Source organism: Dysidea avara, chromosome 6 (genome assembly GCF_963678975.1).
Source record: "Dysidea avara chromosome 6, odDysAvar1.4, whole genome shotgun sequence".
In the NCBI taxonomy this organism is placed as follows: domain Eukaryota; kingdom Metazoa; phylum Porifera; class Demospongiae; order Dictyoceratida; family Dysideidae; genus Dysidea; species Dysidea avara.
The window spans coordinates 37,549,519-37,576,994 of NC_089277.1; the positions used below are offsets into that span (position 1 = coordinate 37,549,519).

The following is a 27,476-nucleotide window of genomic DNA, read 5'->3' on the forward strand; positions in this document are numbered from 1 at the left end:
TGTGTCTATATGCCATAATACACAATGCGACATGCATATGTATGATGTCCCACGTGGTTAAACAGCATGTTTCCTTTTTGTGTGGGCTTGAGAGTGGGTAGACTTCGGAGAAGGTACTGTACCCACACATGTGCTCCTTCACCATATCCTGCAATGGTAGCTAGAATTTTTATCGCATATACTCTAAGGATGCACCAGACCAAAAACTATGTACAAGCTTTATACTGTGATAGGAAAGCACTTATAATTATATTATGTGATACGTAACAGTGCAGCATCACTTCCAAGTTGTAGAAGAACAAATAGCTAGGAGAAGGTGATGACATCACTGCATTTCCATTGGAAGCAGTACAGTGATCTCATGGTCAGATGGTATTGCACTGTCTCAAACTTGTACATACTTACACATATATGTACATAGTAGCCATTCATACAACTTTGTTGGCCTTAAATACCTTATTACAGTACTTACTGTTAGACTATACGTATATGTACAAATCTATGCACATATACCACTAACCTACTTAGGATGAAATTTCACCCCCAAGTAAATGAAACATCAGCTTGGCAAAACAAATAATTTTCATAACTTAGCTTACTTGCATAGCTGAACCAAAAACTTATGCATGCGCATGTATTAACTGCCAACTGTTGTCATAATTTATTGTCTACAGGTATGCATAAGGAAGGACTAAAGCTTCTTCTTGACTGCTCCATCACCCCATCATGTACATGGACACACATGAACACACACTGTTAGGGATACACCAGTGTGAAACATCAATTGATTATACTAGCTGCGTAACATCTCCTCAATGGAAATCTTTACTAACATTGTTACATATGTACCATACCAGGGGTGTTCATAGTAGTACAGAATTGAGCAAAGAAGAATTACATGTCTTCTCAACCATGCAGCATCTTAATTGAGTGAAATAGAAATACATGCTTCAATATCGTAACCAAATAAGGAAGACTCTTCAATCAACCATTCACTTGCACTTAAGACTTCCACCATAAATGGATCACTGTCAAATATGGTTACAACAGAACACACAGAGCTTTATTGGTAAGTTACCTTAATCAAGTGATTTGAAGAACTTGACTAAATATGTACATGGGTAGATATACAGTATATGGTACCAACTCACTTAACTAAATACATATATATATCAAAATTCTAAAGCACAAAAAACTAAGGAGGCAAAGTGTTTTCCTTTTGATTCTAGACAAAGAATGTGTGTCTAGCAAGTGCATAGTTTGCAATGCATGTTCATAATTTATTGCATAGCTTACAGGTACAGCAGCACGACTGTTTGTTGTAGTTATTACACACGGAGGAATATGTGATGTTTAGTATTGAAGTTGTGTTGCCGGTTATTAAACACAATCCATATTTATCTCAACTAAACTTGACCAGCTGTTGTATACACTATAGGTTCACTGAATAAAGATGTGGAGGTGCTTGGTCATGCATGAGCTGGATGTTGAGGGATCACTCAATCCTTTACTCATGCATGACCAATATTTCCTATAATGATAATACAACACTTAATGTGTGTACTGTATGTGTGACTGTGTGTATTGTTTTGCTAATCATAACATTGAACTGGTATAGTTTCTATCATACAATAAAACCAGAAACCCTGTCTATTATAATAATTAACAATGTATGGCAAGGAGTGACCCTAACATGAATTGTTGGTATACAAATTTATCTCATGTATTATGACTGAGAGACCATATAATCAAGGGTGTGTTGGTTAGGTGTGTGTTGTATTGACAGACCTGAATAAACATGGGGTGGGTGGTTTGGTATTGATAAGACTCTTGGTGTGTTACCATGCAGTTGCTTTATACTTATATGGGCATATTAGACTGTGGCCTTAGTCTTCTGTTTCGCTCCTAGTGTCTAACTGAAATGTCAACATATTAGTATATATAAAACAATGATTTTTATAAAAGTGTTGACGATATATTATCACAAAGCAATGTGCATGTCTATAACATGATCTAATGCTAATAAGTCCATAGAGGTATACAACATAGAGGTATACAACATAGAGGTATACAACATGAACTCAATGAAAAAATTGCGATCAGTGAAGGCAGCCTGTGAACTAAACAAGTGCCCCAATACAAAATGATCATAACACACCATGACTATACTATCAGTCCATCTCACCACAAATAGCTAACGGATTGTACACATTAGTATAAAATGTGTAGGCAAGTAATGACCTTCTAACTGGTTGAATGTGTCACATATACCATATTTGGTTTATAGGGGTGATCTATACGTATTATTAACTTATTACATCTGCATTTAAAAGAATCATCATAATTTTGAGCAATTTTGAAAAAGTTTACTTCTTTCATCTGGTTAAACCAGAAATGAACAAATGTGTGTATCATTTCTAATAATTTGGAACAGGTTGATAGCAATACTGACACAGTTTTGTTATGTGTAATACCTATACATGCATTAGATATACGTACACATATTATCCTTAAAGTTTGGGTGATTAAGTGCCTTTAAATTCTTTCACACATGAATCATTTTCTGATTGCAATAACAAAGGAAATAATTTCTGAGTGTTCTATTAGAGTATATTTAATGCAATTAAACTAGACATCAATGTGCTTCAGTTCAATTAGACTCTGTGTTAACATAACTCATAATCCTGTTTTGTTGTGGGCAGTATACCTGAGAATGTTGGAGCAAACTGTGATCACTCACTGTACCAGATGAGAATATCTGCATTCTGTAATTTGGGATAATAATGTTTTGGTTAAATGTTTCTGCATGACATCCTGTATTCACAGGCTTTAGCCTTCTCACCTGTAGGTCCCTAGTGGGATAGCATTCATAGACAGATAAAGGCTATAAATAGTATGTCCATAGCATAAAATGACATGAGCCATGGGGGTTTGGTAAATCTTAAGCTTTGCTTTAGTTTTGCTGGCCCGGTTACATGAATACATTGCTGGCCAGTTTTGGATCTTCACCAGTTCAGCTGGTTAATATGTATTCTTAAAGTCAACATAGTGTTATTCCACTTAGAGAAATATTTTGGCAAAAGACTATAAAATTAATGCTTGTCTATCTGCTGTGTTGTACATACATCAGCTATCATGCTCTGTGAGTATGGTAACAAGATAGCTAAAACAAAAGTCTAAATGTTTAGCAATTTTATCATCTGGTGTCAGTTTCATATCCTACTGCTCAGGACCTATACAAGAATACATTACCATACTAAAGGCCTATAACTTGTTACCATAATCACTCTTATGTACAAGTGTCGTGATCAAGGTTAATGGAATTATTTATTATCAAACAATAAAGAATGGTAACTAGTTCTGCAATAATAATTCTTTTGTGATTACATAATTATGGGAATATTACCCTTTAGAATAGAACATTTACATCATGACGAACCAAGAGCATAGCTTTACTGTAGATAATCACAGTTAATATTTTAAAATCTCCAATTATTTATAAAATACAGGCTATTAGCCTAGTTCCTATCCAGAGAACTGTAGAGTGCATGCATTATGTGTGCATAAATCTTTGTGACACGATGTGAGGTAAAGAATGCAGTTTACCCTACAAGAGTTGAAGTCATTATTGGTTCAGTGTGGTCTATCATGGGCTACAGCTGGCCTGTGAACAACTTTAAAGTGTTTACTATTTAACATGACTTTAAAGTGTCTCTCCTCTGTGTCTTGATATGAATTATGCATATCAGAGTTGTGAGATGTTTGTCATGCCACACACACACACACACAAACACACACACACACACACACACACAACACACACACACACACACACACACACACACTACACACTATGCACACACACTACACACTACACACACTTACTATATACACCTTGGAACCTTCAAATCTTAGAAGCCACTCACAGCAACAGGTACTGTGATAATTAAGTGGATCCTTAAGAGCTGTAAATGATGATGTGCAATGAAATCTCTGGGTTGTTTCCACAAATGCACCTCTCCTGGGATGGTCAGTTGGCAGCACCAGTTTTGGACCTCCCCTTGCACTGTACTGCAGCTATTGCAGGGCCACTGACAAGGGGGGGCAACTGGGGCAATTTGCCTTGGACCCAGGTCCCAAAGCTACATTATCCACATATAACTGTAGTTATAGGGCCCCACATTCTTGATTTTCCCTGGGCCCCCTAAATCTTCCTGGATTTTCTTAGCGGCCCTGAGCTATTGTACATAGGCCAGACCATCTCTCACAATCTTAACACACCACGTACAGTTTCAATCTTCAACCCCAGTAGTCTGTAAATCATTCACCAATTCATCCCTCCACTGCTTCTTGACACTATGAAATGGCATTTTCTTCAACAGTTCTCCAAACAAAAGCTACTTTGGTAATCACTCACTACTCATATGCCCCTAGATGACCAAGCCACCATAGCCGTTGATGTAAAACAAAGTCAACAATTGATCAAAGCAGCCAAATTATCCAGATACCCAATATTGTGTGCACACAGCAATTATGGAATATAGTCAATTCAGTATTCACATCTCTTCCCTATGACACATATGTGTGTACCTTTTGCTAATATTTTCTTGCAAAATGACCTGACAAAGTGAACAGCAATTGTCATGCTCACACAACAGTCTGGTCTTATTACAGAGGTGGTCACTATAGTGAGGTTTCACTTTAGCACACTTCATCACATAGATTTGTGTTACCTATGTCACTCTGTTATTTTAAACATAATATTGATTATTATCATTTATTATAAGTTGTCTAAGTGTTTAATACATGGTTGTCTGTGAATGTTCTATTAGAGTAACTCAAGTGGTCCTATTACTTGTGACACCATCACATTGATAGGGCTATGCTGCTGTGCTTATTTCACAAACATAGTGATATAGTTACACATGTGTAATTTATATTGGTGTGCAATGCAAAGTGGTGAATGAGTCAGAATTCTTAACATAGCTAATTACAAGAATGAATGATGTAATATTATGTAGAACTGTTATGCTATGGTTGATAATTGTATATTACTCACTTATGCTGTATGTTTGTGTCAAGTGCATAGCTACACACATATTCTGGCATATAAATACGTCAGTATATAGTAACAATATGCAAAGTGTACACAGTACTCTATTAAATCATAACATAGCTAGCTGCTCATACCCTAATGGCACTGAACACTGCAACTCTAATGGTTATGAATTTCAGCTGAACTCCACATCACATCATAACATTGACATACTAGCCTGTACAGAAACTTTATAATAAGAGTCATAACACACAAATACATGTATATACATGGTCTCCGCAGCCAGCTGGCATTACTGCTGCTTTGGAGGTCTTTTATCCTATTAGACCCAACAGATGTTCATGCTGGAATGCTAATCTCCCACTGGTTGGTCGTAATTGTCTGACCATATTTGAAAACTGAATGATTATATTATTCACCAACACAAAGAGGTGTTAGGCATTCTACTACAATGTTAGTTCAGTTGGGACAGACGACATAGTATTTTACTGTGTCACAGTGTGGAGTGCACCAATGACCTACTGGGACATCACCGGTCCCAGTCACATACAGTAGCTATTGATGATGAGGTGGCATGAAGTTGTTCATGGTCTTTAGAAGCCACACTGATCCTTCAGTTTAATTATCATGAGTTGTAGTGAAGGGGTCAGACATACTGTATACATTATCAATTCTATGACATGTAGCTGCATAATATTGATTATGTGTTCGTGTACTTTATTAGAGCTGGCAAACACCAGTGAATGAGCCAGTTAACGTAAATCCACAAACTGTTCCAACTGATATTATAATACCACACATTACAATATAGTAAAATCTACTATGTGTCCAATTTTAGCTACTTAAAGTACGTTCTCCTATTTACAGCTGGCAAATTTAACTATTTTACTGGCATTATCCACATTATAACATAGACACTGTAGTTTAGTTTTAAGAGACAAAGATTGATCGCGTTGTATGATTGATGACTAAATAACACAAAACACAAGTTGTTTCTTTCAACAAGACCCATTACAAGAAGCCATTGATGCACTACATGCAACCCGAAACCTTTGAGCTGCAAGATGGGACACCAAGAATTAGTCCGTATTGTACTTACAGTGCTATGCTAAAAAGCACGTGCTGAGCCAAAGAAATGGTACAAAGATAAACAGATGTTCTGGCTAGCTATGACCTAGCTCAAGATTTAACAGCTTAATTCACCAATGGTATTAATTGGGTTGCTGCAGGTAGGAAACACTTAATGTACAATTCCCTGTGGAATAAGATTTTTAGCAAGGGAAGTAGCAGGTGCAGATAGTTGTCATGGAAACACTAACTTAATTGTTTACATTCCATCTGGTTGCTATGGTAACTAACCACAGTGGTTTGTTATGGTGTCACCACCCAAGGCTCCCCTACACTAATAATATTAACATGTCTGTTTTCAATCAGTTTGTATTGAAAGTTAAAATCACACAAGATTGCAATATGTACATGACCAGCAGATACACATACCTGTTAGCTAATATAGCTAGGATATAGGTACAACAGCATTCTTACAATAGAATAAGTGAAAGTACATTACAGAGTGTAATAAGATACAACAAAAGAATGTGTAAGCGATTAGCGATTCATTAACAAAATAATATTAAAATAATATTTACAGTTGAAATGTTTAATGTAGATTGGAAGAGGGGTAGAACTTGATGTAAGATTGTTATGTGAAGGGATGGATGCTGCTGTCAGGGTATTCCAGTTCCATCAACATTGTGATTAATCCTTGGGTAAACTCAATGGGACCACACATGTACAAATGCTGAGCTGTTGCTGGTTTTGGTAGATGTTCGATCAATAGTTCTTTGTTTAGACGACCCTTCACACCCTGCCAGTCGGACCCGGCGTTTGAAAGAATATGTACGACAGTAAAGTTCGGATTTCTCATCTCCAACTCGTCCAGCTCCGCCTTGTAATAGATATCACTATTAGTTCTGTTGAAGAACAGCAGCGTACAGGGCTTAGCAGGGTGTGTTGCTAGGTGGTGTCTTAGAAGTTTCATCATGGGTGTAAATCCTATATTAACCAGACAGGATAGCAATTAATACACATTGTTACCATAAGCTTTATTACAACTATGTTACAAGACATATTATACTTACCAGTTCCTCCAGCCAGCAACACTACTTCATTGGAAGAGTCAAACTGGCTAAGACTGAAACTGCCTTCCGGTTCACCCAGCAAGACTTGGTCACCTAAAACAAAAGACAAAAAAATGATATTATTTCAGTCACAGCCATCCACCCAAACACACATCAACTAAATGTATAGTTTCAAAGCCATCTCTTTAGTCAATATTAACATTGTATGATATTCATTGGTGATATAATATGGGCTCTGCTCTATCTAACACAGGAAGAAGCCTTTATGGTGAGATCTGCTGTCTACAAGAAATACTTACCAATTGAAAGAGAAGACAAGTAGCGTGACATTCGTCCATCACTGTAAAGCTTAACCAGCAGCTTGATGGTGGAGTCATCTCTAGCTTCACTGGATATCGGCAAGACCGGTGTGTAACTTCGTGTGAGCTCATCATGAGCTTTAACTTTCACATGGCAACCAATTGGGATTATCATATGTGCCCCATCCGGTAACTGAAAGGTGAATAGTTTACTGTTGTGTGTAACTGATTCCACTGCCTTTAGACTACAACTAACAAATTTGTTGTCTAATGAAGAAAAAACACAAAACAATTACTACCTGCAGCCTGTTAATAAACCTGTTATGACTTACTGTGTTCAGTTCTTGGCATGAGAAAATCAGTCATTGGCAGGTCATGCAGGTCACTCCAGTTGTTGCATAGTTTCTTTCTCAATGTGATCACAGCAATGGAGTCTTTTGTGGCAACTATAAGGTAAGAAGAAGACACAATGTCACCATCCTGTTGGCTCTATGCCACCACAAAACAACGAAATCATCTTAGTTACAACAGCCACAAGAATTTACCTGTACATTGACCAACTTGTCTATCACTCAGACCCATCGTGATCTTGTACATCCATTCTTCCAGCAGCACCAAAGCCTCGAATTTGCCATCAACCACCCGTGTAATAACTTCAGATGGCTTCAGTAACTGTAAATGGAAAATCATTGAGCAATAAATTATTATTACCATGTATAAAGTTATAGCTACACACCTGTTTTTGAGTGTTGATGGTCAGTGAGATTGTATCATCATTCTGCTCCAGTTTGTAACTATAAAAAAAAAGCACAATATTATGTAATCCTGATTGATTCCCAATCAACAGCAATATCATAGCTAATCTACAAATTTGCTACAAACGGGATGATAGCTGCATACCTTGGTGAAGGTCTGTCTCTGCACCCTCTGGAATTTCTCCTATTTTGGTATGACGTTCCAGTTAGACTCAATCTGTTTTCAGCTTCAGAGGTCGCTCCAGAGTCTGACTCTGCAGAGAAAAGCACATACAACTCAAACAATGTAGCTTTAAGCAGTGTTCTGTTCTTACCATCTGTTGTTTCATTAGCTACTTCGCGCAGTGTGGAGATGGAGTTTTCGTTGACCGAAGCTGGGCTGACAGTTCTGACGTTATCAGCAACCTCTCGTCCCGTGCTGCTGAAGGTGAGGTCGAGCGATAGAGCTGTCATAGGAGCTGCAGGGATAAAACGCGGTTATCATTACAGCTAAACGCGCTGCAGTTAATATCAACTTACAGGCAGGGCAGACGGACGTTGACGGCGGTAGGACGAGATCGCCTACAATACATGCCGCAAGAGTCTGGCTGATTCTGACATGGGCGTGCGCCTGTAAACAAATAAGAAAGGTTAGTAAATTTGCCACTAAACACATAGAAGTAGCTACTTTATCTATTGGATGCGTGCAGTTCCATTAAGGGCTTAGTCCCAATCAACACACTATGACTTAGCTAACTTACGTTGTTAAAGAGCACTGTACAGTCGATACCAGCTCCCTTCATCAGCTCGTTTACACTTCCAGGGTGAAACGACAAGTAAGCGGTGATGTTGTAGACGACTCCTGCAGAAACAAAAGCTGTTAAATAGCTTGCAAGGAACAGGAGAGTGCAAGTCTCTACCTCGCACAGCTGTCCAGCAATCTTCTTCTTTGTTGTGCTGGGCCAACTGCTCTGGGGTCACGGTGATTCGTACACCACCAACGCCAGTAAGGTCTGTGCCCTTGCTCCTGCAAAGGCGTATCCAGTCGATAAGTCCTTTACCGACTGGCATTTTACGCTTGCTGACAGCTCTTCTTGCAGGAGAAAGGGAGGTGCTTTTCAGCTGACTGCCCAGCTCAGGCATAGACACGGCACTCGGTCTGAGAACAGCAGTCATCTCGATGATGAAACGTGGAGTAACTGTATTAGCTATACTTCGACTGAAGATTTTGTCTGTTCGCGCTATTCACCGTCTTTTATACTGATTACTGCATCCGGTTAGTTTACATAGCGCACGCCGCAGTACAAGAAGCCCACGTGGTGACCTGTGGGTGACCTATGGTGACACGGCAGTATGGCAGAAGAGGGCGATTTTGACGGGTTAGTATCCCTTTTGTTTCAGCGCATTTGATTTGTCACATAGTGTGTGTATGCTGCGAATCTTTGCTCATATTGTTCTCTGTGTTCACGTGTTTGTAAAATTGTATTTTAGAAGATTTCGGCACTATGTCCGCTTTGGGTTACAAGTACTTCCTCTGAGCGCGTGACAGCGCCTTGTGAGACAGAATAAACTCACGCGTGGTTGTGGTTATTTTAAATGCTCCGTAATTGCTAGTTATATAGGAGTCTTGACCACATTCTTCATTTTCAAAGTGCTTGAATAAGTTAGGATTACCAAAATTCGAATTTTATAAGCACTACCAAATCAGTGCATTTATGATAGCTGAGCACTTTTACACCTGGAATAATTCGTATGGAGTGTTTTGTGGAATGTAATGCAAAGTTTAGCATCAAATTGGGGGTCTTTTGTTACGTGAAACCCCACAATTGTTATGGGTGATTTCACAGTCCAACGCTCTCCAGGATATGTCTTTAAGTGTTGGGTTATTTTCAGGGCGTGTTATATATATATATATATCCCAACAAATTTTTAAAGGTATCCTTGGTTGCGTTATACAACTCACTGGAGTGCTAATATTATATCTCTGCTGAAGATGTGTTCATTTTATGATTTCAGGTTGTGTTTAGGTACTGTACCGTTATGGACTAACTGTACATTATTCCATAAAAGTTGAGATACAGTTTGTTTTAATTTCATTGGCCAACCATGAATTATCATATCTTGTACGAACCATTTACACAGTTAGAGATGACTGGCCGTGGGTTAGTAAGTAAGTAGCATTGTAGCTTCCACAATAGCTTGTGATTTTCTTCAGAAAATGCCTTCAATATTGACATAATATTTGTGTGATAATTTATAGTAAAGCCAGGATCTGCCGTCACTGAATTATCTAAGTAGCTATCACTGCCCGAGTGTGTTAAGTTGTAGGAACACATTTTGTGTGGTAAATAATTTTAGTTTGTTTATTTGTGTGTTAGCTACATCCTTAAATCGAAGCCTCCTGTGCACTATAAAAAAAAGTTGTGCAGTTTTTAATTAAACAGGTGTACTTGTGATGTAAGTTCTGTACCCTTAACTGGCATTTAAGGACGCAAGTTGTAGTCCCAACTTTGTGTAGTTAGTGCAGCTAAAGTTTACACACTTTAAACCTCTTGTATAGCTTTACATGTAGTGTGAATATTGTAGTTCCCTATAGCTTTGTGCTGTTTTGATAAGGTGTTATATACAATGTCAACTTGAAATGTATTTCACTGGAATTGGCTAACTCAATTCTGTTCTTGACACGGGCATGAGGCAAGTACATTCATAAGGCTACTTTAGGTGTATGTATTTGGTCTCAATGAGTAGAATTCAGTTACTTAGCACAGTGGAACCATACCATGAAACATGGACACCTTGATAATCAGGACACTTGTCCATGGTTCCATTTGTATTGGTATACAGATATTCCCTGAAATGAGGACACTCGAGACTTCAGTATGGCCCCAAATCTGCAAGTAAATTCCACTGTACTGTTGAGTACTCATGTTCATGGCCTCATCCTGAGGAAGAATTATATAAACTTTGCCATGTGTCTGTAGCCTATAATGAGTTATTGTGGCAATGTCTTTATGTGATTTGCTGCTCCAGACTTTTCCTGAATAGTTGAGCCGTCTCTTTATAAGCAGTGTTTACGAATTGTCGTGGCAACATTATATCTCATGTTACCAACTTTTTAGTATTGATTAATAGAACACATATGTGTTAGAGATTATTGGAATTTGTTAATTGTAATTCCCTATCATATGCTTGTAGTGGGTTCAAAGAAATATTTAGTGAATTGATTGTTATTTGGTGACATTATGCTTGGAATAATTATGTTGATGATTAAATTTGGGGCAAGTGTGTTTATTTGCTGTTCAGTGAAGTTAATATTGTTAACTTTGTGGCTAGTTAGGTGGATGAATAGGTTGTGACATCTTGTCTCCTGTGTTAGTAGTGTCTCCTGTGTTAGTAGTGTCTCCTGTGTTAGAGTGTAGTGTGTGTAGACACTGTAATTGACATAGCATGCACACAAACACACACACGTGTACGTACGCGCACATACGCACGTGCACACACACACTAAAACGCTTCAGTAAAATAAATAGACAATTATTTCTAGTAAACTATGATATTAGTTTCCTCTGACCTGCGGACCCTATATGTCTCCTCTCCTCACCATCATCAGTTAAGTCACTTCCTGTTAACATCCAGCATTGTGAGGCTGCCATCTATGGTAATGTATTGTATTTCATTGAGAGTAAACATACCTTTTTGTACTAGTGTATTTGAGATGTGTCTCATGTTACAAGTGTATTTCTATTTTGATTAGTGGAGCCTTTCTATAGCAGAAACTCTCAGAGCAAGATTACTATTTTTTGCATTGAAGGAGTATTTTAGCAAGAAAATGTACACTTTAGAAGAACAGTAGGCTTCTTGTTTTAATTGTGGGTTTTAAAATATTCTTAAATATCATATACCTGATTGAATGAGGGTTTCAGTTTGGATGGTACAACAACTGCTGGGGTCTAAATTAGATACTGATATTACCTTATGTTGTCTGGACCCAATCGTGTAGACTCCTGGCTCTGGCTTGGTATCTGTTTATGAAAGCCTTTGCATCATTTCACCTTGAAAGTGAGCTTGGTTGATTACAGAATTTTAACAACACATTACAAGGTGGTTGACTGGTTGTCTGTCAGCACTGCTGTGAGATTTCTACGAGAACATGGGCCATAGGCAAATATACAAATGTGAGTGCTATATTTCATCTCACTACTCTTATTATATTTGCTGTAAAATGAGTGAAGAGAATTTCTTCACATTGCTAGCCTGTGTAGATCAAATGCCATCCAAGTGTTACTGAGAAGTGTTGAAACATGAGATGTACAGCAGTAATCCATTAACATAATACATGTTACAGTGTGTCTGGTATTCCTGTGGTGTTGCTGTTTATGTTACCATAGTGTGTTCATAAAGTTATTCTGTATTTGTCCTTGCTGGAGTGCTCTAGTCTGATCCTACCTCTGTACTTGACAACTTCCTCTGTCCATCAGATTCTTCAATATTTCTTTGTTAGCAGGAATATTGGTATGGGAGTGATTAGTGTGATGTTGGTATATAGCAGATGGTGTGTGGATTTGAACATTGCATTTTGTGTACATGCTAAGGTATTAGAGCTAAGGTATTAGAGCTAAGGTATTAGAGCTAAGGTATTAGAGCTAAGGTATTAGAGCTAAGGTATTAGAGCTAAGGTATTAGAGCTAAGGTATTAGAGCTACGATCTAGAAGGGTCCCAGATTCATTGGTCAGTCACTGGTAAAGTTCAGGTGCACCCACACCCTTTGATGGGGGAGAGGAGGTCTGTTGTAAATTTACTTGCAAACCTCTTCAATGAAATTCAGCTAAGGTGTTGAATCACTCTTAGAACATGGCATGCATGGCATGCTTTGATCTTTAAATGTTAGTGGTGTTTCCTACTTCCCAGTTTCTTCACGCCTGTTTACACAAGCACCATCAGAGAGGTGTGGATAACATTGATGGCATTTTTGTACCACCACAACCAAGCATGTGTTGACAGGATGGGCTTGTGTGCTAGCTGATGTCATCAAGACCTGTATTATATATGTACCAATTTGGGCTGTCTAATAAATGATGGCTTGTTTTTGTTTGTTTATCTCAAATTCCAAGTGTATATTTGGTTTTGTAGTAGCTGTTATCAACAACAATACCAACCAGAAATAAACAACCACCTTGCATGCCTTCAGAATACCCTCCACATTGTGTGTTGAGATTTCAATAGAGCAAGACAGATACCAAAACAGCTCATATGGTAGAATCCTTTTTAACAGCACACTTTGGGACCTGATTCATTTTTACTGCAGTGTAGATGGAGGGACCAAAATCTTTCTGTTTGTCTGTAATTTATATGGTGTTTTTTTCTCCTGTGGAGTTCTACTTCAGAGAGGTTCCACTTGACATAAATTCAGTTCAGTCAGAAAGTGCTCAAAGCAGTCAATCTCAGTGAACATATGCTCTGAATCCTTTGTGTGTGCAAGCATCTGTAAATAACTTTTCCGAACATGTTGCAAAGCCTAATCTCAATCCAGGATGTTGATGCTGGAGTGCTATAAACAAACCTATTTGTGTGACTAGAGGTGAACAGGTTTGTATAAAGAGTTCTGATGGTGGTGTTTAGGCTTGTAGGATGAAGTGTATAGTTTGTCGTGTCTAGTTGACAAGCATAGCTATGTCTTGTGAAGTCCCTTGTATCAGTAAATTCTTTAACTACTGTGTAGTCAGAGAGAAATAACAGTGTTTAAATTCTGTGTTTGTACTAGGTTTGTGTGTTACCACTGCATGCTCGCTTAGTTGTGACAACTGCTGTATTGCTTTCTTGTGGTGCGGGTGATGATTTTGTGTTTATTTTATTTACATATTTATTTTTTTGTCAAATCATTAAATCCCTTTTAGCACAGATTGTGTGCCTTAGTTGCATGACTTATGTTCCTTGACATGTTCAAGGTGGTTTCTCAGCCTAATGTAGTTGATTGGACACAGGATGTTGTTCAAATATCTCCTAACCTCTATCTCCCTATCACACTACTTTATACATTCTTGGGGTTACAGCACAAGCTGCGTTTCTTTTTTTTGTTTGGAAATATATTATCAAACCTGGTCATTTTTTGATGGTAAAATTTTTCACAATGTTCCATTTTTGAAAGTTTTATTAATGAATTGTTGCATGCATTGTTAGAGACATTGGTATCAGTAATTTTAATTAAAAAAAACTTTTTACCCCTCAAATTTCGTGAAGTTAGCTATTTACAATTCATAATTATCTCTGTGAAAATTGAAATGTTTCTGGTGAGTGCCTTAGTTGTTAATTGTGAACATGTGGCTTGGTGGTTCCTTCAAAACCTTTTGCTCAGTGCAGGTATATCCCATTGTGTCTATTTTGAATGTGTTTAATTTTCACTGTTAAGTGCTGGCAACAACATAGCAAGGTTTAGTTTACTGTGTACTACATAGTACAATATAACTAACCAGGTCTGTATCTTTTTGTATAACCTGTTTAACCCTTAAACCTGCAGCAGCATTGGCCAGTAAACTGGTTACCTCTATGCACACAAACTCCCATAGCATGTAAGGACTGTAAAGGTGTCTAAAAACACCCCTTTTCTCACCCTAAAAATTCAGTTTAAATGGTTCTCCTTTGTCGCATCTGAATTTCATACCGTACCTTGAAAGTATCTCTTTATTTTCCTTGTTCACACTAGTGAGTACAAGGCCCTAACTCAGTTGTGCTATTCCTCCTATTAAGTGATTGATAAAATGGCCAGCAAGGATAGCAATGATGTGAGGGTGCAAGATACAACGCTGGTACAGCTTTGTTGCACGTTGCTTTGGCTGTATATAGGATCATGCTCGTTCTTAGCTGTGAGACATGTGCGAGGTGGTTTCTTGTCTGTTGCATTCAAAATAGTTTTGTTCAGTGCACCATACTCCCTTACTGACAAGTGTTATGTATCTGTATATTTGTGTAACCATCACTTAGTTGATTGGCTATGTTCCTTCTTATAACATGTGGATAGTGATTCTTAACTCTATCATTCCCAAAATTGTTTAAAATTTTGTTGCCAACTTTCAAATGTGCTTTAATGGTCACTTCCAAGTGCTGGCTACATGTAGAACAAGTTTCACCTTGTTAGTGTGCTTGCTTGACCTGTTATTTAGTACAGGTTTAACTGGCTAATCCAGAGTTCCAGAATTGACCTGTGCTTTCTTGTTACAGAATAATCCAGAACTGACTTCCTGTGTATGTGCAGCCATACATATATCTTTGTGCTATTGTTTATGACCAAATAAGGGTGAAGCATAATTGAATAAATCCAGGCCTCACACACTGTGCAGCCACAGGATGTGGGCCAAACATGGCCTGACTGTTTGGTGTCTCAGATTTCACCATTATGTACATTGTTAACATAGCTGTGCCATCCCCACTTGCCCAGAACACACCTCTATTGCTGATAAGCATGTGATTAGAACAGGGAAATTCACCTCTTGACTTTTTGTTTGTATACAATAACCTTTTGTAGTATTGTTTAATCCCCTTATTTTGCTGTGTACTTGTTAGAAAAGGCCATTTTACAGTAGCTAAAAGGACTTACACAACTTGCAATACACTGGAACCTGTTAATCAGGACACTTGAAAATAAGGACACCTGCATAATGTGGACACTCAATAATTCTCCCGAAGTATCCCTTTATGACCTGGAAAGATAGGATACAGGACACTGTTGGTCCCAAAACAGAATCAGCTAGAATAGTAATTACCACTCATATACTATAGTCACAAATGTGAAGCAAATTTGTGAAGGATACTTTTTTTGTATATAGCCTTGTTGAAAGATGTATTGAGCAATTTTGTCTGACAAAATCTTGGCTGAGAATGGCCATCCAATTGCCGAGTTTGGTGGAGGGTAACTATTCAGTTATTGGAGCATTGGTTGTTTCTAACACAACTGTGAGCTACAGTATATATTGTATGAGATCACATTTCACCATAATATAAACAATTGGTTTACCCCTGAGCACACCTCCATTGCTGATAAGCATGTGATGGGAAAGGGAAGTTGCGGTTACCATGATAACCTTTGTCTTCCATGTAGAAGAGAAGATGAAGATCTTGGAAGGCAATCGTGTGTGTGTCAGGGAGGGGGGGGGGGGGTGCCGCTGCGCAGTAAAGTCATGGTATTTCATGGAGTTTAGTTAACTATGAAATAACCATACTAAGTTTAGGTTGTCAGATTGTGTCATAGTTGTGGTGTTACCAAGTGTGATGTCATTTATTGTCATCAGTTGCAGTGACACTAATTCGTGTCACTGTTTGTGTTGTATCCATGGGTAGTCATTCGTAGTTTGTCTGTTTATGTCACCTTTAGCATTGCTTGGAGACATCATTTAATGTGTCCATAACAGGTGACCTTAGTAACAATGCCCTGACAGACAGTGGAACTTACTTGGCATAGTCCCTGTGTATTTTATTTGTACACTGACCTTACAAGCTAAGTTGTTACAAAATTCATATACTACATAGAACCATGCTGTATACACTGTGTGGTCATGTGGTGGTCATGTTAGATATGACAAGTTATATATTGAAACCTTACATGTTCCTGTCTGTATGTAAACTTAGCTTACTAACAACCCGGAAAGGTCATCATTTACAAAGTTGTTATATAAGCTGTAAGGTCTCTGTTTTGAAGCAACCAAATTGCCCTCTGTGAATTTTTAATCTAAGTTATCTCTGTGAAAGGGTTTAACCCTTCAAACACGTGTGTTAGCTTGTTAACAACTTTTCTATTGTTGAGATTTGAATGCTAAGCAACATATAACAAGTCTTAAAATTCTCACAAATGAGTGGCTTTTATATATAAACAATAAACGTAGATACAGTATTTATGGAGTAAGCACCAGGAAAACCAGTTATGACATGTACCCGTGCATAACACTATGAAAGTGTATATCCATTAATAGAATGATGATTAGTGAAGCAGAAAATGTTGTCCTGAGAGCTACAGTATTTAGTGTACACCTGTAAATATAATTTGTGGTTGGTTGGTCGGTCATGTGTGTTATCATAGTAACAATATGTTAGTTGGCCGCAATATAGTAACAATATGTTAGTAGGCTGCCAGGATGATATATAGAATTTTTAATCCTAATGGTTAGTGCTTTAGAGTTGATTAGTTAAAATGCATAGCTGTTCGTATGTACGTATGTATTTGCTTTCTCCTTGTTGTTATGGAGACCTTATCCATTGATTTACAAAATCTTGGCACCATCCTGATATATTTTGTAGAATTGTTATACCATTTCAGTTATTTAGTATGTTTTTGAATACTCCAGCTTTTGCTGTATCAGTGGTGTCACTATTCTATGGGGACACTGTGACCTTCATACCAGTAGTTGTGTGCCTGAAGGTCACGGCTACCATGAGGTTACCATGAGGTTAAACTAAAAATCAATCAATCAATCAATCACACATAACTGCACAGCTGTTGTTTGAGAACACTACTGAATTAGCTTCCAAATTTGTGTGTGTAGGAATGTGTGGTAGTGTACAAGTATGTGTCCACCTTAATGAGTGTATGTGTGTGGCACATGGCACCAGTGGTCAGGAAACAGCTTGATAAGCAGGAAGTGATTGCTATATAATATTACACTGCTTGAGGTGACCTTTTCACTTTAACCTTTTTATTATAGATACTAAGCAGTGGAAATATGGGTATTAAATAGTAAAATTGTTTCTTTGTAAGGCTGGTATATATCTTCTTAACTAAATGTAGAAGAATCCCATTCTCCATCATTCAGTATATGCAAGTGTTGGAGGAGACCTATATACACCCTGTATACTGTACTGAACTTTTCTCTACTTTGTTAAGTCAACTGTATTCTTAATGTAACCTATTCTTGCCTATTTTAAATGAAGGCTGTTATTCTTTCTTTGTTCACAGATTTGACGATGACGGAGGTGGGGATGTATACAGTGATGTTGATGAGATGGAGATGCCACCGGTTGGTAACTTGTCTAGCTGCCAGTAGTGGAGAGACGTACTGTTCTCTTGTGCAGGGTGATGAAGATGAAGATGTCGGACCAAGGGAGGACACTGCAGTAGAGTTCCTACCAGCTGGTGAGTGGTTTGTAAGCATTCATCATTTCTGTTTTGTAAAATGAAAGTTTCACCCATCAGTTTAGTACTAAGTGTATAATCGTTGCTCACAATACAATCTCGTTACTCAAGTTGTATGCCGAGTCAATGGGACATTCTACATACAGGGTAGTTGGGATATCGAAAACCACACTGGTGTATGCCTTGCCTTTCAGCTAGTACGTATGTTATTGCTGTAGAGTTCTGCATATAATACAACTTGTTTGTATTGTGGCAATCAGCTTTTGCTGTAAGTGTGAAGATGTTTCTATATGATAAGTTGTTATCTCCAACTTGTATGTTGTAAAACTGTTGGTGAGCTTGTAAGCATGTGTACTGTTTTTGCTTAGACCTTTTGCTGCTGTGCAAGTAGTATTTGGACCATTTTTTTTGTTAATTTCAGCTGCTGTGAGACTTAACTGTTCACACCTTGTTGTAAAACAAATGACACTTTTACTCATTACTTAGCAACAGGCGGCTTCTAGGGAGGTGCTAACATGTAAACAAACGCGAATCACTACTAGTGTTGTGTACTGCAGAAGCTTTTTAATAGGTGTGACCAGTGTGACGCAAGCACCTTGTTTCGGCCTATTATCACTACACCTGTTTACCATGAGAATGAAAAATAATTTTTATCTGTCTGCTGGCTCATACCTGAACTTTGCTTTACAGCTGGTATAGTTTTGTTGACTAACTTACAACACTCATTAGTTTTTATGTTTTTCTCTGGAAGCTGTCCATAGCTGTATATCTGTACCTAGAACCACTTTTTAGAGACTCTAAATCTTGGAATTGTTATTATTACACTTGTCATATTTCTTGTTTGCTATATGTGGCAGGGAACAGAAGTCAACTTGTTTTAGGCTTTGTTTTCTTTACACACAATCGATAAACAGAGTGCCAACAATCTGATAAATCACAACATGTGATACTGTAAACACCTCAACCATGTTATGTTGTTGCCCAACCTGACTAACCTGATTGGGTAAAACCATAGCTATCTGTGCTGTTAAAAATAGTAATAACATGATGACATTATGATGGTAGTGTAGACTCTAAATTTCTGACTATGATAGCGTATTCATGACAGTGAATTGCTAGGTCCACTGTACTCTGTGTGCGTGCAGTGTAGTTTGGTGTGTGTGTGTGTGTGTATGTGTGTGTGTGTGTGTGTGTGTGTGTGTGTGTGTGTGTGTGTGTGTGTGTGTGTGTGTGTGTGTGTGTGTGTGTGTGTGTGTGTGTGTGTGTGTGTGTGTGTGTGTGTGTGTGTGTGTGTGTGTGTGTGTGTGTGTGTGTGTGTGTGTGTGTGTGTGTGTGTGTGTGTGTAGACTTTGTATGTAGACTTTGTATGTAGACTTTGTATGTTCACACACCTATTTGGTAAGTCAGGTTATTTTCTATGAAATTTTTTTACGTCTTCGTGATTAATTTTCTGTTAGTGAATATTCTACCAATGAATTATGAAGGCTGTTGATACCACGTGATTTGTGAATTTACCCTTTTGTGATTTAAAATGTTTTACTACTTAATTGTACTATTTGATATTAGTGATCATGTGTGTTGTTGCATACCTTGATACGAGGGTGTAATGTGTTGAGTTGATTATCGTGTGGATTTATGATATTCATTATTTAGCCGAGTGACTTGAGACTTTGTCACACCTGTAGTATGGTGTTGTGGTGGTCATGACACATGCAGTACAAACTGTACTTGTTCACAATTTGTCCTTAATGAAATGTAAAGAAATTCATAAGGTGTTAATGTTTAGTATATTCAGGGCAGTGGTTTTTGTTCAGCTTGTGTATAGCCTGAAGGTGCTTTTTGGTTTTTAGTAATAATCTTAACATTGTGGTATTTGACTTTCTGTTAGTGTCAGATATTACCATGTGTGTGCTAAGGCATAGCACTTCATTACATCATCAAAATAATGCATCCGCCATTTTTTGAGGGCAAAAAAACATACGCATTCTATGCCTATGAAATTTTTTTAATGCTAGTACGAAGGAATCATGCTAAAAGATAGAGTAGTGCTGGTATAAAGTAAGTTACTGGGTAAAAGTATATAACATATTTGCTGCATGGCGAGTTATTCCACCTAGGGAAGGTTTTTGCAATAGAATGCTCAATACTTTTGCCCTAGTTTTTCTCATAATCTATCGTGAAACTTGAAGCCGTAGCAACGTTTTTCGGTTTTTTTGCCAGAACACGCCTTGGTATGCACAGGGTCTATATTGTGAGAAAAGAGTATGTAATTTGTTGTGTCGTATACTTAAACAGTGAAAGTCTTTGGCCTACATTTTGTTGCAATATTTCTAGTGTTCATTAGCATTAGCGAGTGGTTATAGTTGAATAACTAGTGACACATGAAATTCAGCTGGTCAGTTTAAAAAATCTTTTTGTAGAAACTCGTAGGTAAGCATTTCCGGTCACTTTAAAAGCAACTGTGGTATTCTACCTCACATACTGGAAGTATTCTTTGACTGATCATGTACAGTAGAGGTCAACTGGTCAGTTCTACACATGACAAGTCATAAGTCAGTCTAACACGTGCAGCGGCAGGTGGCAGCACAGCTTCTCAGGAGGCATTAACATGTAAACAAGCGAGAATCGCTACAAGTGATGCGTAGTGTGGAAACAATTTAATAGGTGTGACTTATTTTTCGTTCTTCTTAACCTTTTACCACTACCCCTGTTAATTCAGCTGTTTATCATCAAGATGGAAAAATACAATCTTACAAGAAACACCCTCTACTGACATGTACCTCATATCATTCTACTACAGCTGGTCACCTGTCATTCCAGTACAATTGTGTTACTTGTATTTGAATTATGCTTGCAGTAGGAAAAACTTTCAAAGCTAGGGTAAAGATTTAATGGAGCAAAATTAACTTATAATTCTCTTGAATCTTGGTCCCAAAATAGTGATGGTTGTAGACAGGTTCCACTAAATCTGTAGAGTTTGAGGCTCAGTATATGATCAGGAGCTCATTGAATCCTATGGACAAGGGAACGTGTATCTCCATACACTACCAATACTACGGGCAAAATTCAAACATGGTGTCCAGTGTTACTATGTATGTAATTGGTTAAATCATTCTTACGTGCAACAGGGATACACTGAATGGGCTGCTACTCCATTGTCTAGTGTGAAGGTAACTAAGCTGCTGCGATAGGAAGATTGTCAAGTCGAAGGTAAATATTGGAATAGTCAAACTGAGTAATTTTGTGTGATAATCGACTGTAGATCTAGACTGTTCTGCTAAGCCTGTGCTACGTCATGCCATTGAACTTCATTTCCATAGCTTTGCTTCGTCGCAGTGGAAACGTGACGTACTCAAGCATGTACCTCTGCATAATATCATAATTAGGAAATTTTAAAAGTTATTTATTATAGTACTTGGTAACTATGTTTGAATTTTGCTGTTTACGGAGTTACATGCTCCCTTGTCCGCAGGTACGCACTAGTGATTATGTGTGTTCTTGTTATGGTTGCATGCCTTAGGTGTGAGGGTGTAATGTAGTGTAGAGTTCAGTTGACATTGTATGCATGTGGATTTATGATATTCATTATTTAGCCGAGTGACTTGAGACTTCACACTTGTAGTATGGTGTTGTGGTGGTCATATGACGCATGCAGTTACACGTGGCGTACTTCTTACAAACTGTGCTTGTGCACAATTTGTCCTTAATGAAATGTAAAGAAATTCATAAGGTGTTAATGTTTAGGCAGAGATTTTGTTCAGCTTGTCATATAAACCATGAAGGTGCTTTTTGGTTACTTTAATTGCATCATAATAAAAACTTCATAAGAGTGTTTGTGTAATATGTTTTAACAGATACTTGAAGTAGCAGAAGTCTTGGCCTACAGTATTTCTAGTGTGATTTATATTTGAATAACTAGTGCGCATGAAAGTCAGCTGGTCAGTCAGTCAGTCAGTAGAAATTTTGGATCATGTACAGAAGAGGTCAACTGGTTAGCTCTACACATGACAAGTCACTAGTCAGTCTAACACGTGCGGCGGCAGCTTCGCAGGAGGTGTTAACATGTAAACAAGCGAGAATCACTACAAGTGATGCGTAGTGTGGAAGTGTGGAAGTATTTTTTCGTTCTTCTTAGCCTATTACCACAACACATGTTAATTCAGCTGTTTATCATCAAGGAAGAAAAATTTAATAAAATTGTATGGGATGCGTCCTCTACTAACTTTTCCTCACCTGTCTTCCAGTACAGTTGCTATGGAAACTAATCTCTGTATGTGTACTGCTTTATCGTAAATCAATTTTAGAGGCTGTAAATGTGTTGGTCGTGAATTGGTCATCTATGTTGATATTTCACTTGTATTTGAATTATGGACACAATAGAAAAATTCCACAATAAGGACAAAGTTATTACAAAATGAACTTGTAATTCACATCCCATCGCTGTTGAAGGATTCAGCATATTTGTATACCTTAGCTCTTCAGTGTGTGCCTGCTGTGTGTGTTTGTTTATAGTGTAGAGTTGGGTTGATTCTTGTGTGTGTGTGTGTGGGTTTACAATATATTCACTATTTGAACAAGTGACTATTATTGGCGGCAGTGGCATATGGTACATGGTACATGGTTTACCCAATTAGTTAGTATCAGTTAATGAATGGTAACATGTATCATAATTTGTACCCTATTCTGGGTATGAAATAGCCTTGTCAAACAAACCCTGAAGGTGCTTTTTTGCTTTCTGAACATTGTAATAACTTTATGTAGTGATAATGTTATAGGTGCTGTGTTTACCAGACAGACACAGCTTGAGAGCATGTTCCTTATGTAGTCTATAGTTTCAGTGTCTGCTACATGCTCTATTCAGGTTTGTTTGTAAAAGTGTGAAACTGCTCCATAAACATGTTATTGTAATGCTGGTGTTGATTGGCAGGTGAAGCAGTTTATGTCTCTGTGAGAGATGTAAGCTTTCATTCCTTCATCCCTGATGTGCTTCTGTTTGTCAAGGAGTGTGTGTTTTAACACTTTGAACATGTACACAAAATGGTACCAGATACTTTGTCATGTAGCCACAACCTTACAATACCACTATGGCACCTTGGCAGTATTGGTTGGATAGCTATTTCTTCTCGGTGGCAGTGCAAGTTGTCAATTTGCAGTAGTGCATGATGGCTTCTCTACGTTAGTAAACGCACATTGTCCAAAACGTACATACCAAACTGTAGTAGTACTGTAGTTATAGTAGAGCTACCAGAGTCAGGTGCTTAGCAAGACAACGGTAGAGTACTCAGTGTCAGTCAGTGAGCAGGTTGCTGCTAAGGAGAACTAAAGTATTGTCTTTTTTGATATTGTTATTTTTTGTTTGTTTAAATCATCCTTTTCACTGATAAAATGGTCATCCAGAGGAGTAATTTTACCCCACAGTAATCCAGCTGTGTGTCGTATGTTTTTACTCTCATTTTCATGTTGTAAACAAATGACACTTGTACTTGTTGCTTGGCAACGGGTGGCTTCTAGGGATATAACATGGATGTAAACAAGCGCGAATCACTACAAGTGTCATATTGTGCGGAAGCTTTTTAATAGGTGTGACTGGTGTGACGCAACAACCACCTTATTTCGGCCTATTACCACTACAACTATTAATTCAGCTGTTTGCCACTGGGATGAAAAATAAATTTTATCCCTGTACCATAACAACAGTATATACAGTACTACAGCTGGGTTTGTACCTAAAAGGTTTGTTGTCCCTCACTAATGTAATAAAAACTGTTTCTGTTGAACTGTGTGTACAGTCTACATGCCCCAAAGTGGGATTTTGTCTTAAACTGGTGGTCAGTCAGGGACCCAGTTGAGGTTTATGGAAAAGACCACAGTCCTTATTGCAGGCTATAGACTTCTTTGTAGTGTAGTGTGTGCTGTATATCAAATCATTTGCTTTATCAGGTCATATCGGGTGAACATGGTAGGAAAGATTGGCATTATACAGGTGTACTACTGGAGTTAGGAAGCCAAGAGCAGCCCAGATTTAGATGCTAGTAGAATTAACTTTGTCCCTGTGAGTTGGTCACCATTATCACCCTTTACAGCCTTTGTAGTGTGGTGATTTGTTGGTGATTGTGCGATGCATGCAACGAACTACTTTGCTGGTCTGTTGGTGAGTAATGGTCTTGTGCTATTATATGATATTCATTATTTAGCTGAGTGACTTGAGATATTTGAGTAGTGTACTCTAGTGTGTAGTGTGGTATTGTGGTGACTGTAGGACGCACACAGTGTCTACCCATGTTATGAGTTTGCAATTTGTTCCTTAATGAAACTACAGTAAATTACTATCTGTGTTACAGTAAACAATGATATACCTAGTAGAAGTCTTGCCTCAGGTGGTATGAATGTTGTTAGCACTCCTAAAGGCACTATTTGTTCTTCACATGCATACCTATAAAGTTAATTGTGCTTATTTTAATAGCGTCTATATTCGTTCTGTTTATCTTATATGTATTTTTGAGAAAATTTATTGTCCAAGTGTATTTAATGTCTGAAGTACACAGCTTTCTGATATTATTTCTACTGGTTGTCGAGCATCATCTTGAGTGGTCATAATTATGATGAAAGTGCCTTATTCACAAGAAGTTATCCCACTAGGAATCTTTGCTTGAAATAGTGGTGTTTTTTTTTCAAGGCAAAGAGTATTCTTTGTTTATATACTTTTGTTTAGACACTAGGGGTGTACCGATATGACATTTTCACTATTTACCGATATTCCGATATTTACATAGTCTTAACACCGATAACCGATTCTATAACCGATATTTACATTTGAGTGATTAGACTTGTTTGTAATATTTGAACTGTAAAACACATTGGCTGTCTTACACACTGTGACAACTTTAAACTACAGTTATACTTGTATCATGGAAATAGAAATGTAATAAGTTAATGCTTGTATCCCACTATTTTCAAGTTATACTTGATTGACAGTGCCTACTCTGCTGTAAGCCGTGATCTATGCTCATCATAAATGTTTTCTGTTCTAGAAAAAGAGTCTCTCACGCTCCAGAAAAGAGTCTCTCACGCTGGTAGGTGGAGCACTTAAGTATCGTCTTGCTATTCTGCCTAAAAGTGGGTATCTTCGCTGATTCTCGTTCCACCAAACATAGGGATTACCTTTTTGAAAACAGATCAAAGGCTCCCTTAAGAAACTGTTTAATTCCATTCCACTGGTACCTACACTGTCATCACTACATTCCCCCAAGTCCTCTAATATTTCACTGATACATTCCCACACTTTACTGGAGCACGCACTAGTACCATTGTCATCAGTACGCTGCCTTTTGTTTGGTGGTTCATTCACTTCACTCACTTCGTCACACATATTAATGTTCCGTTGCTTAACAAATTCTTTTGTAGCTGCCATAGCAAAAAAAATTGTCTTTATATCTATATTATTAAATGAATTCGTACTTTATTAATTTCCCAGTTCTTTAACATGTCCTCTAGCTTTTCACAAATATACTCACCAGTATGAGAACCTTCACTTTTGTGCGCATGAAGCACTGCTGATATTCGTTTAAACTCTTTCGTGACCCAGTGAGCTGTTAAACTAATAAGTGATTGCTAAGCTGAAGAGCAGCTCCAAATGTCTGTGGTAAGATTCAGATGAGGTACATCTACAAGCACTTCCTCCAGCATTAAATCAATCTTCGCTTTGATGTCTGGAACAACAGTTTCTGAGAAATACTTCCTGCTTGGGAGTGTGTACGTTGGTTCAAGAGTTTTTACGAGACAGCTAAATCCTGTGTCATGAACAACTGAAAAAGGTTGGTTATCCATAGCAATCATTTCTCCTATTAATGTATGGATACACACCGCGTACTGTATGAATCGTTGATATCCCACGCTTTCACTTTTACGTGGGTTTCTACCATCGTTAGCTGTTTAAATGTTGCTTGCTCTCTTTTTGCTTCTCTTGCTCCTTCAAGTCTCTAATCCTTTTCTTCTGGTATTCTTCAGTGTGCTTTTTTAAAAAGATGATCAATAAGGTTAGTTGTGTTGTATGACTTCACGGAACTTCCTCCATGAGATATGCTATCGTTACAAGTGTTACAACTGGCAAACTTATCGCTGTCTTCGCGAACAGTGAAGAAGTCCCACTCAACTGCTTTTACTCGTGGCATAATGGCTTCCATACCGTATTACCAAAAACATACAAAAATATTTCTGGCATTCTACAGTACACGCACGTGCTCATATCAGTAAAAATCTAGCCTAATTTTTACCAATTTCCGATATTTCCGATATCCCAATATTGGTACCGATACCGATTGTAACATCGGTACACCCCTAGTAGACACAATATCCTAGCATTTCTGTTGTATCTGTTTCTAGCACTGTGTGAGAAAGCTGAACCGTGTCCATAAAGGGAGTCTGAGAATGTCAAAGCTAACACTGTTAAAATCCCCAAGCAGTGGTAACTTGATCCGGGTCATCTTACAAGTGCCTGAGGAGCCACACATCCTGGAATCCACCATGTTTAGCACCTGATTTTTTAAACAATTTTACTTAAAAAAAATTTTTTTTTGTTAAAACTTTTTGTAACATGTTATCACTAAGTCAAAACTATGTTGGCTAACATTCTTCAGTTCATAACTCTGTTGCAATGGTCCGGAAAATAGATAGTGTTGAAACAATTATGTATCTAAATTGGTAGTTGCTAAGCAATTTCCAGAAGTTGCTAAGCAATTTCCAGAAGTTGCTGGAAGTGTGTAGTGAAACTGTCCTATACAATATACCTGGCAGTTTGTGTGCCATTGTTGTTGCTTATTAAGTGAGTGATTGGCACTGTGTGTGTAGTGTGTGTGTCAGATTATTCCATGGGATATGTTGTTTATAATTATTTGTGTTGCTTAGTATTTGTGTTGCTTAGTTACGCCCAAAATGTTTTTTCATCTAGTGTCGCTTTGTGTTTAAATGCAGCAAAACAGTGGATTTTTACGTACCTCTCCTTTAAAAATACCATGAATTGCATACAGGACCATTACTTCTTCTGGACCAGAGCTATGGAGTAATTTTGATGATGAAGACGGACCTTTACAAGTTCACCTGATCATGCCTGATACATCAACAGTACAACTATT

General features: G+C 37.8%; 2 protein-coding genes and 1 long non-coding RNA gene across 3 annotated transcripts in view; 2 read left to right on the top strand and 1 right to left on the bottom strand.

The window, feature by feature from the left end:
- Positions 1–6,475: 6,475 nt before the first annotated feature.
- LOC136257365 (cytochrome b5 reductase 4-like) lies at positions 6,476–9,464 on the bottom strand. Its single transcript, XM_066050536.1, has 11 exons — positions 9,148–9,464; positions 8,989–9,089; positions 8,768–8,858; positions 8,563–8,706; positions 8,394–8,502; positions 8,230–8,287; positions 8,039–8,165; positions 7,826–7,939; positions 7,494–7,760; positions 7,195–7,287; positions 6,476–7,108 (listed from the first exon to the last, which is right to left on the bottom strand). The coding sequence occupies exons 1-11, from the start codon at positions 9,401–9,403 to the stop codon at positions 6,756–6,758; spliced, it is 1,713 nt and encodes a 570-aa protein (XP_065906608.1). The 5' UTR covers positions 9,404–9,464; the 3' UTR covers positions 6,476–6,755.
- Positions 9,465–9,485: 21 nt separating this feature from the next.
- Positions 9,486–27,476, top strand: part of LOC136257366 (DNA-directed RNA polymerases I, II, and III subunit RPABC2-like) — a 52,717-nt gene continuing 34,726 nt past the window's right edge. Inside the window, exons 1-3 of the mRNA XM_066050537.1 lie at positions 9,486–9,606; positions 18,169–18,229; positions 18,285–18,345. Of these exons, the coding sequence (XP_065906609.1) occupies positions 9,581–9,606; positions 18,169–18,229; positions 18,285–18,345 (148 nt within the window). The 5' untranslated portion in view covers positions 9,486–9,580. The remainder of the gene's footprint in view (positions 9,607–18,168; positions 18,230–18,284; positions 18,346–27,476) is intronic.
- LOC136257367 (uncharacterized) lies at positions 11,684–12,126 on the top strand. Its single transcript, XR_010701930.1, has 2 exons — positions 11,684–11,885; positions 11,982–12,126. It is a non-coding gene; the product is annotated as an uncharacterized lncRNA (long non-coding RNA).

What these genes read in the sequence shown, in the direction of transcription:
- LOC136257365 (XM_066050536.1), bottom strand. Translation starts at nt 9,403, where the DNA reads ATGACTGCTGTTCTCAGACCGAGTGCCGTGTCTATGCCTGAGCTGGGC. An exon ending in GTACAGTGCTCTTTAACAAC is followed by an intron (nt 8,859 to 8,988) that starts GTAAGTTAGCTA and finishes ATTTGTTTACAG; the next exon opens with GCGCACGCCCATGTCAGAAT. An exon ending in AACGTCCGTCTGCCCTGCCT is followed by an intron (nt 8,707 to 8,767) that starts GTAAGTTGATAT and finishes TTATCCCTGCAG; the next exon opens with CTCCTATGACAGCTCTATCG.